At 39.8% G+C, this 14,669-nt stretch overlaps 1 protein-coding gene and 1 long non-coding RNA gene across 3 annotated transcripts in view; one reads left to right on the top strand and one right to left on the bottom strand.

The window, feature by feature from the left end:
- The window catches only part of CNTNAP4 (contactin associated protein family member 4), a 238,827-nt gene that overhangs the window by 69,995 nt on the left and 154,163 nt on the right, over positions 1-14,669 (bottom strand). For both annotated transcript variants that reach the window (XM_032325430.1, XM_032325431.1), the window contains exons 9-10: positions 9,207-9,356; positions 3,425-3,596 (exon numbers count right to left, since the gene is read on the bottom strand). In XM_032325430.1, coding sequence (XP_032181321.1) covers positions 3,425-3,596; positions 9,207-9,356 — 322 coding nt within the window. The remainder of the gene's footprint in view (positions 1-3,424; positions 3,597-9,206; positions 9,357-14,669) is intronic.
- Positions 7,736-13,359, top strand: LOC116579743. The gene is made up of 3 exons (XR_004281403.1): positions 7,736-8,170; positions 12,232-12,329; positions 13,267-13,359. It is a non-coding gene; the product is annotated as an uncharacterized LOC116579743 (long non-coding RNA).

The following is a 14,669-nucleotide window of genomic DNA, read 5'->3' as shown; positions in this document are numbered from 1 at the left end:
TGTGTGGGTGACTCCATAAGGAAGATGTGAGTGTGTAAGGGGTGTGGGAATGATCTTGTAAGTATGTGCATGTGTGTGAGTGTGCATATGTATGGATTAATGAGTGAGGAGGGACAAGAATGTGTGTATAAAGAGTGTATGTGTAAGGTTTGTGTGTGGTAAAGAGCTTTGGGGTGTGAGTGAGCACACGAGTGTGTACATACACACGAAGGCTGTGTGCAATGGCTGTTCATCTACGTGTGTAGAGTGTGTGCGAAAGACCGTGTCAGTGTGAGCATTTGTGTAAATATATGTACACATTTATGAGTAGGCTTGATCTAAAAGTTACAGTAAAAAGAGCTACTCTGTCAGTTCCTGTCAGATTTTTAAGTATGTTTTTTAAAGATATTTATTTATTTATTTGACAGACAGAAATCACAAGTAGGCAGAGAGGCAGGCAGAGAGGCAGGCAGAGAGAGAGATTGGAGGAAGCAGGCTCCCCGCCAAGCAGAGAGCCCGATGCGGGGCTCGATCCCAGGATGCTGGGATCATGACCTGAGCCGAAGGCAGAGGCCTTAACCCACTGAGCCACCCAGGCGCCCTTAAGTATGTTTTTAATGTTCTTGTGTTTTTATTTGCAATTTATTAAACCATTAAATTATATGTTTATTATACATAGATTAATAGTAACCACAATAAATGTGAACGTGTCCCCTGGGGGCTATGCAGCTCAGCAGGCAGACACTTCCATGGGACCTTCCCAGCCCCAGGGCACTGAGATCTGGTGTGGGCTCTGTTCTGAGCCATGTCCTCTCGGCCAACTTCCCCTCTCTGTGCATCTGCTTTCATATTTGTTAGAAACAAATACTACTAGGAACAAAGCCCATGAGTTTTTGTGAGGATTACTTTAAGTACATATTAATTAATTTAAAATTCATTTCAGGGAGGGCCCCTCTATCTGCTAAATGGGACGCTGCCCAACTCATAAATCATTTAATAAACCAATTAGATCTTTAAAGTTTAAAAAATTAATAAATAAAATTCATTTTAGAACCCAGTCCTTGCACACAGTCTCTCACACACATGTAGACACTCACAAGCTCACTCACATATCTAAAAGCACCTTACATACTCACCCAAGTCCTCACACACACCCTCTCACAACTTGTCACACACTAACTCATACAAATGCACACACACACAACCATGCTATCCCAACACATGCACACACTTGTGGGTCATTCACACATGCATTCCCAGACTCCTTGCACACTCACATCATCCTTACACAGAGTCGCTCAAACTTGAATACTAATTCATGTTAAGTGCTTAGAATAAACCCTGGTAAACAGATTTTTAAAAAGACATTATTTAATAATGCTTGGAAGCTACGTCACCAGGTATATATAGCACGTAAGACCAAAATAAAGAATATATATTTTCTTATGAATATAAGAGGATGCATTTAGAGATACTTTTGGAAATTTAAAAGGTAAACAAACACCAAAATTACTTTTATTTTTGCTATTATTTTTAGGGTTACTAGGGTGACCATTAGTCCTAAGTTTCTCTTAAATAAATAAATCATGTATAACCAAGATCTATCTGTAATTTGCTTACTATTTCTGTTTTTCAGATGTGGAACTAAAACTATACATTCTCCAACTGTGCTGTATCACAATCCTCTATTTTATAAGTGTGTATCCCCTAGATTCCTTGTGTAAGGGGCAGCTTCAGAGAAATCCCCATTGGAGAAGTGTGGATCAACTTGTACCAAGAGAACTGTCGGCAGTCTGAGATGGTCAACGTGACTATCCCTAGTAGTGTGGATGACTGAACTTGCCCATGGGGACCTAATGATTTTTGGCCACTGAGGAGAGAGCCCTGCCTTGAAAGAGCTGGCTCAGAGAGCCTTGCCACATGCCCTTTCCCAAACTGAGATTAAGGTTCTAGAGCTGGTGTGGATGTAACTCTGAAGAAGGTCATTGTCCTTCAGTCCCAAAATCGATCCAATTGAGGTTTACGGTCTAAATCCTTCCTTTACATATCATCTTTCATTGTAGAAAGATTATTTTTATCTACAAATTGGGTTAAATAAACAAATGTGTATTCATAATAAGGAAAGTAAGGCCTTCTAATCCTTTGCTAAATGAGATTAAAATTACTTTTTCTACACACAACACAGTATCTATTAGTGTTCAAAATAGGATCCCCAGACACTGATAGACTAATGGTCTATCAGATATAATATATATAATATATAATATTACATATAATAGATGTGTGTTTATATTGGTAAAATGTCCCATACAAATAAAAAGTTATTTTTAAAGCTCAGAATTTATATTCATTCAAAATATATACTGAGCACTACTACGGGGTAGGGGTTAAGGCTGTCACAAAATTGCTTAATTTTTTTATTTGTAATGGCTATGACACTCCATTGAACTCACGAATTAAAATTAACACCCTTGATATTAAAGCATGACTGGCAAGATTACTTGGCTAATATGCCCATGCCTAAAAATACTTTTCTAATTATTAACTATCAATTATTATTTTAAATGTCACTTGTCCTCTACAACTAACTTCCAAATCTTGCATTGTCATGTACTAGACTTCTGATAGAAACTACTGGATCATCCTTACACCTTGATCAATACTACAGCTCCAGACTTTTCCAGAGGAGAGGCTCCTTTTATTTTCCCAGCAGAGAAGACAGTAATGGGTTGTTAAAGGTACACATTAGGAGCATAGCAACCCATTAAATTACTATGCTTCTGAAAATATTACTCAGCTGTCAGAGAAGCAAAAGACACTTTGATAACTGGCTCCATCCATCTCTGACTTATTGGTACGTGGTGATCAATACTACGATTAGACTGTACTAATTTACTGCGTTTAATGATATATTTTTGATACATTTACACCCATCTAAAATTATAACAGCATCAACATTACCTTTTGTAAGTTGATAGCATATGTACGTATCAATAACATGGTCACATATCTTCCATCTAAATTTTATCCCTGGAAATATGAAGCATAAAACTAAAAGTGTATTTTTTTAAAAGATTTTATTTATTATTTATTTGACAGAGAGAGAGAGAGACAGATCACAAGTAGGCAGAGAGGCAGGCAGAGGGGGAGGAGGAAGCAGGCTCCCTGCAGAGCAGAGAGCCCGATGCGGGGCTCAATCCAAGGATCCTGAGATCATGACCTGAGCAGAAGGCAGAGGCTTTAACCCACTGAGCCACCCAGGCGCCCCTTCTTTTCTTTTTTTAAAGCATCTTATCTCTAATGTGAATGTCATCCATTTCCCGTGGAACAGATGATGGCAGAAAAGAGAAGTTTAAGAACATATTCATTTTAAATATAATTTTTTTGGAGCTGCCAAAAGTTTGAAAATGGACAGGTCAAGGTAAAGAAATGAGATTGCCCTTACCTGTCTGTGATTCCACATGAGTCTATCTGAAGGTCACTGAAGTTTCCAAGGGACCCCTGCTGAACTGAAATCAGATCTACCACCTTGTTACCAATAGAAATGAGTCTCATACACCCCTGAAATCCACCCACTGGATTTTTACATTTGGATCCGAAGCTGTTGTCAGGGCAACCTGACCAAAACAAAACAAGACAAAGTAAGTCAGGATATATCATAATGAATCAGGATTTAGTATCACAGATGACTTCATTATGGAAAAAGAAAGGAAAGAGGCACTTGGTTAATTTCTCAAAATTAAAAGTGGGAAGAAAAGCCCCTCGCAGTCAACATTAGTGTGATCTAAATGACATACTGCAGTTCATATGAAGTATTTCTCTTTATTACCATAAGGTTTGCATGAGATATATAACTATATCTCATGTTACATTTATAAATAATTATAAATATGATAATTATTATAACATTATTTCATGTGAACCCTATGGTAATAAAGAGAAATACTTTGTATTAATAATATATACAATAATTATATGCTATAATTATATATCCTATATACTATATTATCATTATATAAATGACATATTAAACTTAAACACAGGATGCAAAAAAGGGCATAAAGATTGAAAATGTACACTACAGATAAGAGAAGATAAATCAGTAACAGAGAAATACCTTGTTATTTAAAGCTAACTATTTGGGAAAGGAGCTGTGTTGACTTGGAATAAAATTACCAACTATTTAATTACTTTATTTTCATATGCATATAAGAGCCATACACACATGCATTTTAATAAATCATAATGACTTAATGTCAAAAACATTTCACTGTGGTTTTATTTATTCTTTGCCTCATAAAAGAATGTTCCATTTATATTGATTTTTTTCTAACACTTATCTAAGACCTGTTTCTAATTATTTCAGTAATAAAGAACTATATTATTAACCATTATTCTCTGGGGTTTAATGACGTTCTAAGTGTTTCTCTAGCCAAGTGAAATAAATAATTTTATGGAGTATGAACACATATATTATACTTATGTATTTTTCATTAATCTTTCTCTGCTGTTATGGTTGTCAAGCACTATTACAGTTTGAAGAATAAGAAATGAATCAGCAACTTCCTAATTCCTACACAATCCACATTCTTTTTCTTCCACCTATACAATCCACACTCTTTCCTAATTATAACTATTGTGACTGACAATACTTCTCCTTAATGCTTGCTTTCCTAACAAAACACATTAACATGGTAAGTAAAGGCCAGGATTCATACTTAAAATGGTTATCAGGTACATTGGACTATCATATTTTAACCAAGGGAGACTTCGAAGTTTCAAATTTGATATATCAAGAAAAGGTGATGAGAGCTCTTGGAGTATCAATCTACTGTAGGTGGTATGACACACATTTTCAATGCTTAAAATTCTTCTGTAGTGTAGGATATGGTTATCATAACCTCGATATGTTTTCTGGATGACTTAATAACCAATTAAGAATGTTAAAGTAAAAACTGAGAGGATAATAGTTCAGTAACATTTGGGGGCGACTACAATATGCCAGGAATATAAACAGCTCTGCTAATCTCCTTTCCTCCAGGTAGTGTTTCCTGACACATTTCAAACCATTTCAGAATAAAATAAATTGTGCAATATGCCTGTAGGGAATAAAACTAAGCAAACGCAGTGACAAAGAAAGATTACGGAACTTTACAGAAAGCACATCGTCATACCATTAGACACTTCATATTCCTACCTACAATGTTTAATAAGCAAGAGATTTTAGGAATAAAGAAGGGTTCAAGCCAGGTTCGTCTCATTAGTCTACGATAACAGGCAACCACAAGTTAATAGATTGCAATGGCAGAGAGAAGTTCAGCACTGAAGCCGTTCGAGATGGAAGTTCTAAAACATGAAGATTTCTGGGGAATACTTAATGCTGAATTAATGGATGGATCCATTACTGGAGGCAGTCAGCATGTGAAGCACCTCTAAGGATGACAGATAAATTATCACTCGGTGTCACCGCACCAGAAGTAAGATGTCGGCTTGACTTCATGGATGGAGAATGTTTGCTTTGCCCAAGTGGAGGTGTGAGAATTCTGCACAAGGTCTAGTGCCTCCGGTCTGCGCTGTCCAGGGTGTTATCAAGAGCACAAAGATCACACGGGGCAATACTGCAGGAATTAGCCGTTTACCTGCCCACAATCTGGAGAACACATTCTTAAAATTTAGAATTTATAAATGACACAAGCTGAGCACCAGGCACCACAATGTAGCCCGAGGTTCTGAAAAGCCCTCAGTTGGAGGGAGAAGCGGAAAACGATGGAGGCGGAAAATAATGGAGGATGACATGGTGTACGTGGACTGCTGTGATTTCTGAACAGCCTCCTCTGCCAACATGACTATCACTATGAAGACCGGCCAAGAACACAGGTACAATGCAGGTTGGTGGAAGAGACTGAAGCCAGGTTATGGGCTGATAAGATCACTGGAAAGCAGCAGCTGAATTGAGAGAGTTGTGGAAAAGAAGTGAAGGAACGTATCTCAGAACACTGGATATTTATTTACTTGAAGATAAACCAGCTGAAGAACTAAAAACTTAAGAAGAACCGTCCACCTAGATAATATGGATCCTAGTACTAGAGGAGGCTCTCATGCACACAGAGCAGAAGGTCTTCTAGGGCCAACAACTGTGACAGTTTTCCTTGGGACTCACAGCATCCAGCGATAAAACTGGAAAGAGCTGGTCATCCCACTCTCCTCCAGTCTACTCCCCGAATCCAAAATTGCCAGCCCAAAGCCCTAAGTGGGCTTCCAGAAGGATGGGCCTCTTCTACCAGTCTCTGGACCACAAGTCCAGGAAGAGAAGAAAGGAGTAGGGCAGGAGAAGGCCTCCTGCTTTCTTTTGCCTCTTGCTCCCACCCTGGAAATGTTAGGTTGCCCTAGAATGTGCAGGGCGTGTGCTCTTTGATCAGCAGAATCTCATGTCCAAAATATTCAACTGAAGAACACCAATTGACATGACTGATTAAACAAAGATACCTAAGTAAACCTGGGATGGTGATTTCTTTTTTTTTAAGTCCTTATGGAAGCTTCCACAGTATATTGGTTAGGAACTCAGAGACACCGAGAGGGAGAAAAAACCCCAAATTCAAGACAGTGTTTACTTGGGAAGATGAAGAGATAGGACCCTGGAGGGGCAAATGAATGTTGATAATACTCTATTTCTAGGCTGGGAAATGCACATGTAGATGTGCATGGTATTCTAATTAGTACCCTTTAAAAGGCACATAATGTAAGAGGTGAACTACCAAGGACACTGGGTACAGGGAATATGGGAACTCTTGATCTTTGCGACTTTTTCATAAATGTAAAACTATTCAAAGATTAAAAGTGCATTTAGATAAAATAGTGTATACCATCTGTACCATAATAGAAACAAGTAAAACTACAGCGTGCACATATGATACATTTCACCATAAAATATAACAGAATGAATAATAGCAATAAACATTTTCTGCAAAAAATGGGTAGGCATCGTTAAATATGAACACGAGGGATGCGAAATACTTTAAGAACGAGGATTCTATTTTCTGGATTTATACTTTTATCCAGTCTATTCATTTTATCTAGTCTTTTTTCTTCACATTTAACAATACGCCTGTTTTTAAAACCTTTTAGTGCTTCTAAATCTCTTCCTTTGAAGTGAAAGCTCTTAATTTGCTCCCGTATCTTACCATTTATTAAAGGAATGCGCTCCTATGGATTGCCGTAAAATCAACCATCTATTCCACGAGGTTTAATAAACAACTCGGTTCGGAAATGAACAAACCTCGGGACGTCTTGCCGCTGCGCCGCCTTTCACAGATTCACAGCAACGGACTGGCAGGGGTTTCCTTTGTTTGTTCCTTTTTTTTTTTTTTAAGAAACACTTCATTTTCCCTCGACCTCATTTCCACTTTGCTTGCCTGTGTGGAAGAGCAGCTCGAGACCCCTCAGGTGTTCCCACGCGTTCAGTGGCCGGAGCCGCGGGGCCGCAGCCCAGAGCTCAGGGGCCGGCTGGGCGCTCCCGCCTTCAGCAGGAAACAGGAACGGAGGGCGCCTGCCGCGGTCAGAGCCGCCTGCGACTTCGGGCCGAGGCTGAGCCGCGGCGGGCTCAGGAGCTGGAGCAGTCCACCCCCCGCTCCCCGGTCACTGCCCCTTCAGGCGCCATCTGCGCTGCCCAGTCAACCCGCGGCACCTCTGGCGGACAAGGAACCACGCACGCCTCGCCCGGGTGGTCACGGGAAATGGGGCCACGCATGCGCACAACACCCCCGGCCAGCATCCGCCACCTCGGACCCACGGAGAGAGCTCCCGTGTTCTTGCACGGGATAGAGCCGTCCACAGAGCATGGAGAGCTCTGTGCTCCACAGAACGGTGGCGGGCAGGTGAGAGGCTGGTGGTCAGCCCGGGGATCGGTCACCGCCAGCAGTCTAGCTCCCAGAAGGCTGCCTCCCTTTGGTTAGTGGACGTTCTAGGGGTGAAGCGGCCAGGAGTAGGAGCGCCCCAGTAGCAGCAGCAGACTTCAGCCCAGCGCGCTGGCCAGGATTCCTGGATGACAGGACACTGACATCAGCCACGTGTTCAACGGCAGGAGTGGCAGGAGCTGCCCGCAGAAGCTTCTTCCAGTTCCTCCGCAGAGTCATGAGGTGGCCTCCATCACCCCTCCTCCTGCAGATGGACCGTTGTTCCATTTGAAGTCAAGGTTGGTGCCACCTAAGTGGGTTCCTGCTGTGAGGACTTTGAGGACATCCTCCTCCCTCATTTGTAGGACATCGAGGGCTCCAGACATCAGTTACGACATGGACCCCTCCCTGGGTAGCCCAGAAAGTGTTTGTTTGTTCTTAGTATCTGGATGACTGATGCACGGTCTGTGTGCTTACTCTCAATTCTTAGAAGAAATCTGTAGTGTACTGATGAATAATAAAGATTGGGCTACTGCCACCAAATTCAAAAGTGATTCTACACAGAGATGACTATTAAAATTCAAAATAACAGCAATAAGAAACCTACCAAATCATGATTAGAAATAAGTCTTACTACTACCAGTTTTACAACTTTGCCTTTCTAATGGCAAATCACATTTTATTTTAATTTTCCAGTGGTAAAGATTTATTTCCATTTCCAAGGTTTTCTTTTCCACGCTTTTAGTTCAATCAAACATCCAGGGCAGATAAATGCTTCATTTGTTTTTGTTCTGTTGGAGAGATGGCCTGGTGTTGAAGGTTGATGCCCTAATTTCATCAAATGTATCAGTGCATTATTACTGAGCAATGAACAGAGGTTTCTATGGCTAATTAGGTTAGATTATTTGCCATTGGCATAATATTGCCTTTCTGCATTGGGCAGTAGGAAAGCAATAAGGATGCTCCAGAGGAGCTAAGAGCCATGTGCAGGAAAATACTGCAATAAAACCAGCCCATAAAATCTGAGAAAGCCATATAAGAACCATTTAACACTAGGAAAATATAACAAAGTTTGAAAGTAAGAATGGAAGAGGGTTGTCTATTTGCAATCATTCTCATTGTCAAAATTGTAAACATAAGTAGATCCGCCTCTAAGAAATGCATCTTAGGTCATAGTTGGTCATCTTGATTCACTCAAAATTTCCACATTCAAAGAAAGTGAGAAATTATTCCATACTATTGAATTGGTTAAAACATGATGATATCTCCAAGACAAAGGGAGGAGTAATTGCAAATATGGGTCAATTGCCCGTATGGCCTGACTGCTTCTCTTACCTCCGAAATAATAGGTACCACCTGAATAAAACTGCTCAGGCCCCAGGGAAGAAGCGGCAGAGGCCACTTGGCCATCTACGGCCACACTCAAGTGATTCCGTTTGGCAGAAAAGGAGATGGAATGCCACTGCCCGTCATTTAATCCAACACCTGGGGGAGACAAAACCAGTTAAAAGAGATCTCTCTAAACAGTGAACAGTATAAGCAGTTAGTCAGAAACAAAATACACATCGCCCATAGCACTCAGTATATTAATAAAAGGATACAGAAAGACAGGAAAAGGAGGCAAATAGGTACCCTCTTGTGGAAAATGGTGCGTTATTCCTTTCTTAGGGCCTCAATAAAAAGCACAAAATCCCCAACTTTGGGCAAAGTCCTAAGTGGTTAAAAATCTTTCAATTATTTGGCATGCACAGTTTTTAGCTTCCGTCATGTAATTTATCTTTTCCAGGGAGGGCTTTAGGAAAAGCATATTTTCCAGAATTCTAGGTTAGACCCAATAAAATGATGTATCTGCTTCTTTACATTTTTATGTAGTCATCTCTTATAATATTATATATTTAGCAACATATAGCAAGTCAATCATTACAAAAAATTACTGTAATGAATATTGAAGAATTTCCCATGTAATATGAACTTAAAAATTAAAGCAATGTGTGAAACCACAATTACATAGTCGATCCTCATGGTGTGTAGATTCCATATTTGCAAATTCACATACTCTCCATAATTTATTTTTAACCCCAAAATCAATACTCAGGGAATCTTTGCAATCATTCACAGAAACGCACAGAGCACTGAATAAATTGAGTTGACCGACACATGTGTTTCCAGCGGAGGTTAAACAAGCAAATGCTTGCTACCGCTCTCATAGGTAAACACATTTCCCACATTTTTGGGCTTTTGGTTAGTGATTTTGCCATTTAAAAGACCCCAGGCATAGTGATGAAGTACTGTCTGGTGTTTCTAAATGCAAGAAGGCTATAATGGTGCCTTGCAGAGAAAATACACGTTATATGAACTTCATCCAGGCACTGGTTATAGTGCAGCTGGTCACGAGTTCAATGTTAATGGATCAACAATACATATCAAATAAGGTATCTTGACACGATCGCATAGAGAGCAAGGTTATATATTGACTGTTTAACAAAAATGTTGTGATCAGAAGGTCACAGGAACCTAACCTATAACTCCCCTAGGAGTGGTAACCATTCAATACCATTCAATATTTGCTAATTCAATGTTCACGATGACTTTACACAACATAACTAATGCAAATAGTGAGAATCAACTATATATATACAAATCTAATGATGGTCCTACTTTTTGTATAAATACGGGGAAGAGCTGAAAGGAAATATCCCTATACAGAAACAGTAATTTTTGCATAACAGAAAATTGTGGTTTTTATTCACTTTTATATTTTCCCTGGATTTTTCAAGATTCTATAACCAAAAATTGCATTAATCAAAAATGAAAGTATTCTCTTCACCTCTAAAAAACAATCTCCCATTCCTCCCATGGCAGCTCTAGTTCGATGAACCCATGAGATGATTTAGCCCTTTCCTTCTTAAAGGGAATTAAGTCTACAAAAGGCTCTGTGTTTGAGTATTAGCAGACAGGTGGAAGCTAAGCATCTCTATTGTGGATTTACCAGTAAGGTTTATATCCATTGAATACCCAATGCTCTATGATTTTGTGTATCAAATTAGTAAACTAAAATAGAAGTACTCTATTAAACCCAAAGGTCATGGCCTCTTTTCTGATATTATGTACAATGTACAATTTCTTTACTTCCCCAGCCATTCTGGACCACAGGCTTTCAGACAGAAAATGCGTAGAAGCTCTCTTATGCGATTAAGCTCTTTGCTCTGGATTTATTTAGTATAACGCAAATTCCATCCTGGGCACTGAAGCTCATTTTTATACTACATCCAGGAAGCAAAAAAGATTTTCAAAGACCCAACTGGCTTGGTTTGTGAAAGATAACGAGAAAGACCTGAAAACTGAAAACTGAAAAATGTAGGTTAGATACTTTTAGACACATTTTCTAAGAGGGGGCTCTGGAAATAGACGACAGAAGAGTTACGTAATCCCTGACGGTATGAGATCGGACTAAAATAGATCAAATGCCCCAGATTTGTCATCTAGAGCTTCCTTTAAGGGGATACATTTAGAGTGAAAGTCCTTGTACCGAGCTTTGCGTCACATGCAAAGACACCTCCCACCTTCCCTCCGCCACCATGCACTGCCACGGCCTCCTATTGGCTCTCTTGACTGGACACGCCCGTAAACATCACTTTGCTTCCGTTATCTTATCTTAGGCTTTTTACCGGTCCAGGACCTTGCTTCTCAAACTGTGTGTGTTGATGAACTTTCTTTCCTGGCCTAGAGCAGACTGATACTTTCATAAAATTGAGGGCAAATTAGTTAATAAAAATTAAATAAAGAAGACCAAAAATACAAGCTCAGCGTCCATGTGTTTGGATGGCACGGCAAGATCTTATTGCTCTGACAGGTACTTAGAACTTAATGCCGAGTTTTATGCTCCTCTTGGAAACAAATATTTCACTGAATGAGTGTTAGTGCAGGGACCAAACTTTGAGGAGCTGTGCCCCAGGTATCTGCTGGGTGATGTAGACTGCGGGGTTAAAGTCAAAGCTTGGGAATTTCTTCCGTCAATACAGAAAGCAGTTTAGATTAAGAGCAAAAGACTGCTAGGACAGCGGCTCTGGCTCTGTCATCTGACCCAGGGAAGTCACCCACCTCACCAGCTAGCACGTAGTCAAGCTGTGCACTGTTTGTAGGGGAGCCATGGGAAAGCTCTTCCCAAGCCTAGTTTACAACAGACACCACTGACTTCTGAGAGGGAGGCTTGTTCCTCATCAGTGGGATTTACTATGTAAATGAAACAATGAAAAGTCCCACGAGTTTCTTTCTCTTAACATGACATAATAAAAGGGTCATTTTAAAATTAGGTTCTTTTTTTTTTTTTTTTAAGTTTACAACTCCTTCCCGCTTTTAGGTCTGATTAGAGGGAGCCCCTTAAAAGACCACATCACTGTGAAAGAAGGGAAGCAGAAGAATCACAGAATTTGTACTTTTTCTTGTTCGTGATGTTAGGTAAGTAAATGCTAATTCGAGGGCTGCTCCTACCCCTCCTAAGTTTTGAATCTGGGGGAGGGGCCTGTTGTGGGTATAATAGAAAAAAATCACAGTTTTTATGGATTTCATAAAAAGTACTGTGTGCTTTACATGCATTGTACATTTAATCTTCAACACTGCTAGTATTATGCTCATTTTCAATATGGGGAAAACGAGGCTCAAGTAAGAACAAATTATCCACGGTACTGTCCAGCTGGTAAGCTGATTCCCAAAACCCATACTCTTCTCTGCCTGCAGGACAAGCAGTCCCTTTATTTTTTTGCTCTTATAAATAATTAAATTTGAGAAAGTGAAAAGCAGCCCCCAAATAGTGAGGAAGTGGCCTGGCATTCTGAACAAAGCCTTGGTGGTATGGGACCTTGGTGGGCACACCGGGCTAGGCCTTGCTGTTCTCGCACCGAGCACAATCTCATAGAAACCAACATTAATCAAGGCAACTCTGTGATGACAATGCAGTTGGACCAAAAAAAAAAGAAAGAAAAGAAAGAAAGTCAAGATGACTTTATAATCTTGTGTAAGCCCAGACAATAACAGGCTACTGCAAAAACCACAAAAATACCAGACTTCATCTTCTGGATAATATGAATGACAACCGATTTTATTTGTTTATTTTTTATACCAATTACCAATTACAGCTTTGGCCTTATTTCATCCTTCCATCCTAGAGAAGATTTATAAAGACACCTTATCACACAGTTGCTAAGCCTCACTTCCTAGCAGCATTTAATCCAGAGGAATTTTCCATTTCCTCGAAATCTCCCCGCAAATAAGCTAACAAACCAAAATCTTCCAATAAATCATTCTTAACACCCTATATTAAGACACGCCCATGGCTCCCCAGGGTGTGTGTTCTCCTTGCCACGATAATCAATAAACCCAACTCATTTAATTACAGGTACATTCACTTTGGACTTTTGGTGGAAAGCACTGACAGCTCTAAATGGAATAATGAAAGAAGAGAAAAATAGAAGTGTTTGCAATTATATGTAGTAGGGGGAACACGACTGTTTACCAGAGCTCTCTCCCTCTCTTTCCTTTTCCCTCCTCTCTCCCCCCTCCTCCTTTCTCTCTCTCTCTCTTCCTCCCTCTCTTTTTCTCCCCTAATTAGGTCCAAACACACAAACACACAAAATACAGAAGGACGAAAATGACTTCCATCTGTTCCTTATACACAATCTTCTGGTACCAACCCTAGATTGCTACAAAGAAACTGTGACAGCGTAGCCACCATCACTGTCTCACAAGACTGCGATGGGCATCCATGAAATAAGATTTTATAAAGAAAAAAAGCCCGCTGTACAGGGTAGGTTCTTTGCAAAGGTGCAAAGGTGGTAATAACGTAGGCTCTTGCTCAAGGAGCAACTTAAAGGTTTTTCTTGTTCTTTAAAATCTTTAAGTGCTCTGAAACAGTGTCAGAAATTCCTATATCCATTAGCTATAGTCACTAACCAGAACTAAAGTTCCAGACAACCAGACGGCTCTTGTCAAGATGGAAATATGGAGATCACTGGTGCCAACCACTTCAGGAGAAAGAGGGAGTTTCCGGGAGTGACAGGTTTACAATCTGAAAGGTAGGGCTATGCTAACAATGAAAGGCAAGAACGTGGGATAAAACAAGGCTTCTCCTGGGTTAGGCAAATCAAGAAGGCTGCTCTTCTGCCAGGGCCACAAGAATCGAAGGTCTAGTAAATGAAAAATGCCAGAAATATCTCTTACTCTGCAACCCTGCATCGCCAGGTCTTGCGCATAGAGCAAGAAGCTGGTTTAAAGGCCTGATTTTCACAGGCAAAAGCAGAAGCAGAAATGCTAAACCATAGCAGAAATCTCAAATCCTACAATAACGAGTTTGCTTTAAATAGGAAAATATAAGCACGCTGTTTGTTGGGTCCTTCATGCCGTCTGAACGATTTTTGTTTTGACATCTATAAAAGCGACAAATACTGGAAATATTTTGTGTCACGAAGAATTTTGTAATACTGCTAATATCTTTCATTATTCAGACTAGTATCTTTAATATTTCAAAAATTATACAGGCTGACACAGTATTTTCAAAGAATTCCAAGTGACAATTTGCCAAACTGTATATCACATTAAAAATTTATCCTGCTAATTCAAAGATCTGGACAATTCTGTTCTTTCTCAACACAATTTCATTTTTATTCCACTGCAAAAGATAGAAAAATTATGATCTTTTAAAACATGGAAAGATTAGTGATTTGTATCTTCAGGAGCTAAGAAAAATTGAGCCACCCTTACAGAATGCAAAGCTTTGACATAATATACAAATCCGTCAATAAG

Source organism: Mustela erminea, chromosome 19, assembly GCF_009829155.1.
Source record: "Mustela erminea isolate mMusErm1 chromosome 19, mMusErm1.Pri, whole genome shotgun sequence".
Lineage (NCBI taxonomy): Eukaryota > Metazoa > Chordata > Mammalia > Carnivora > Mustelidae > Mustela > Mustela erminea.
The sequence above is the reverse complement of the archived record's forward strand: the minus strand, read 5'-3'. Positions and strand labels throughout refer to the sequence as shown.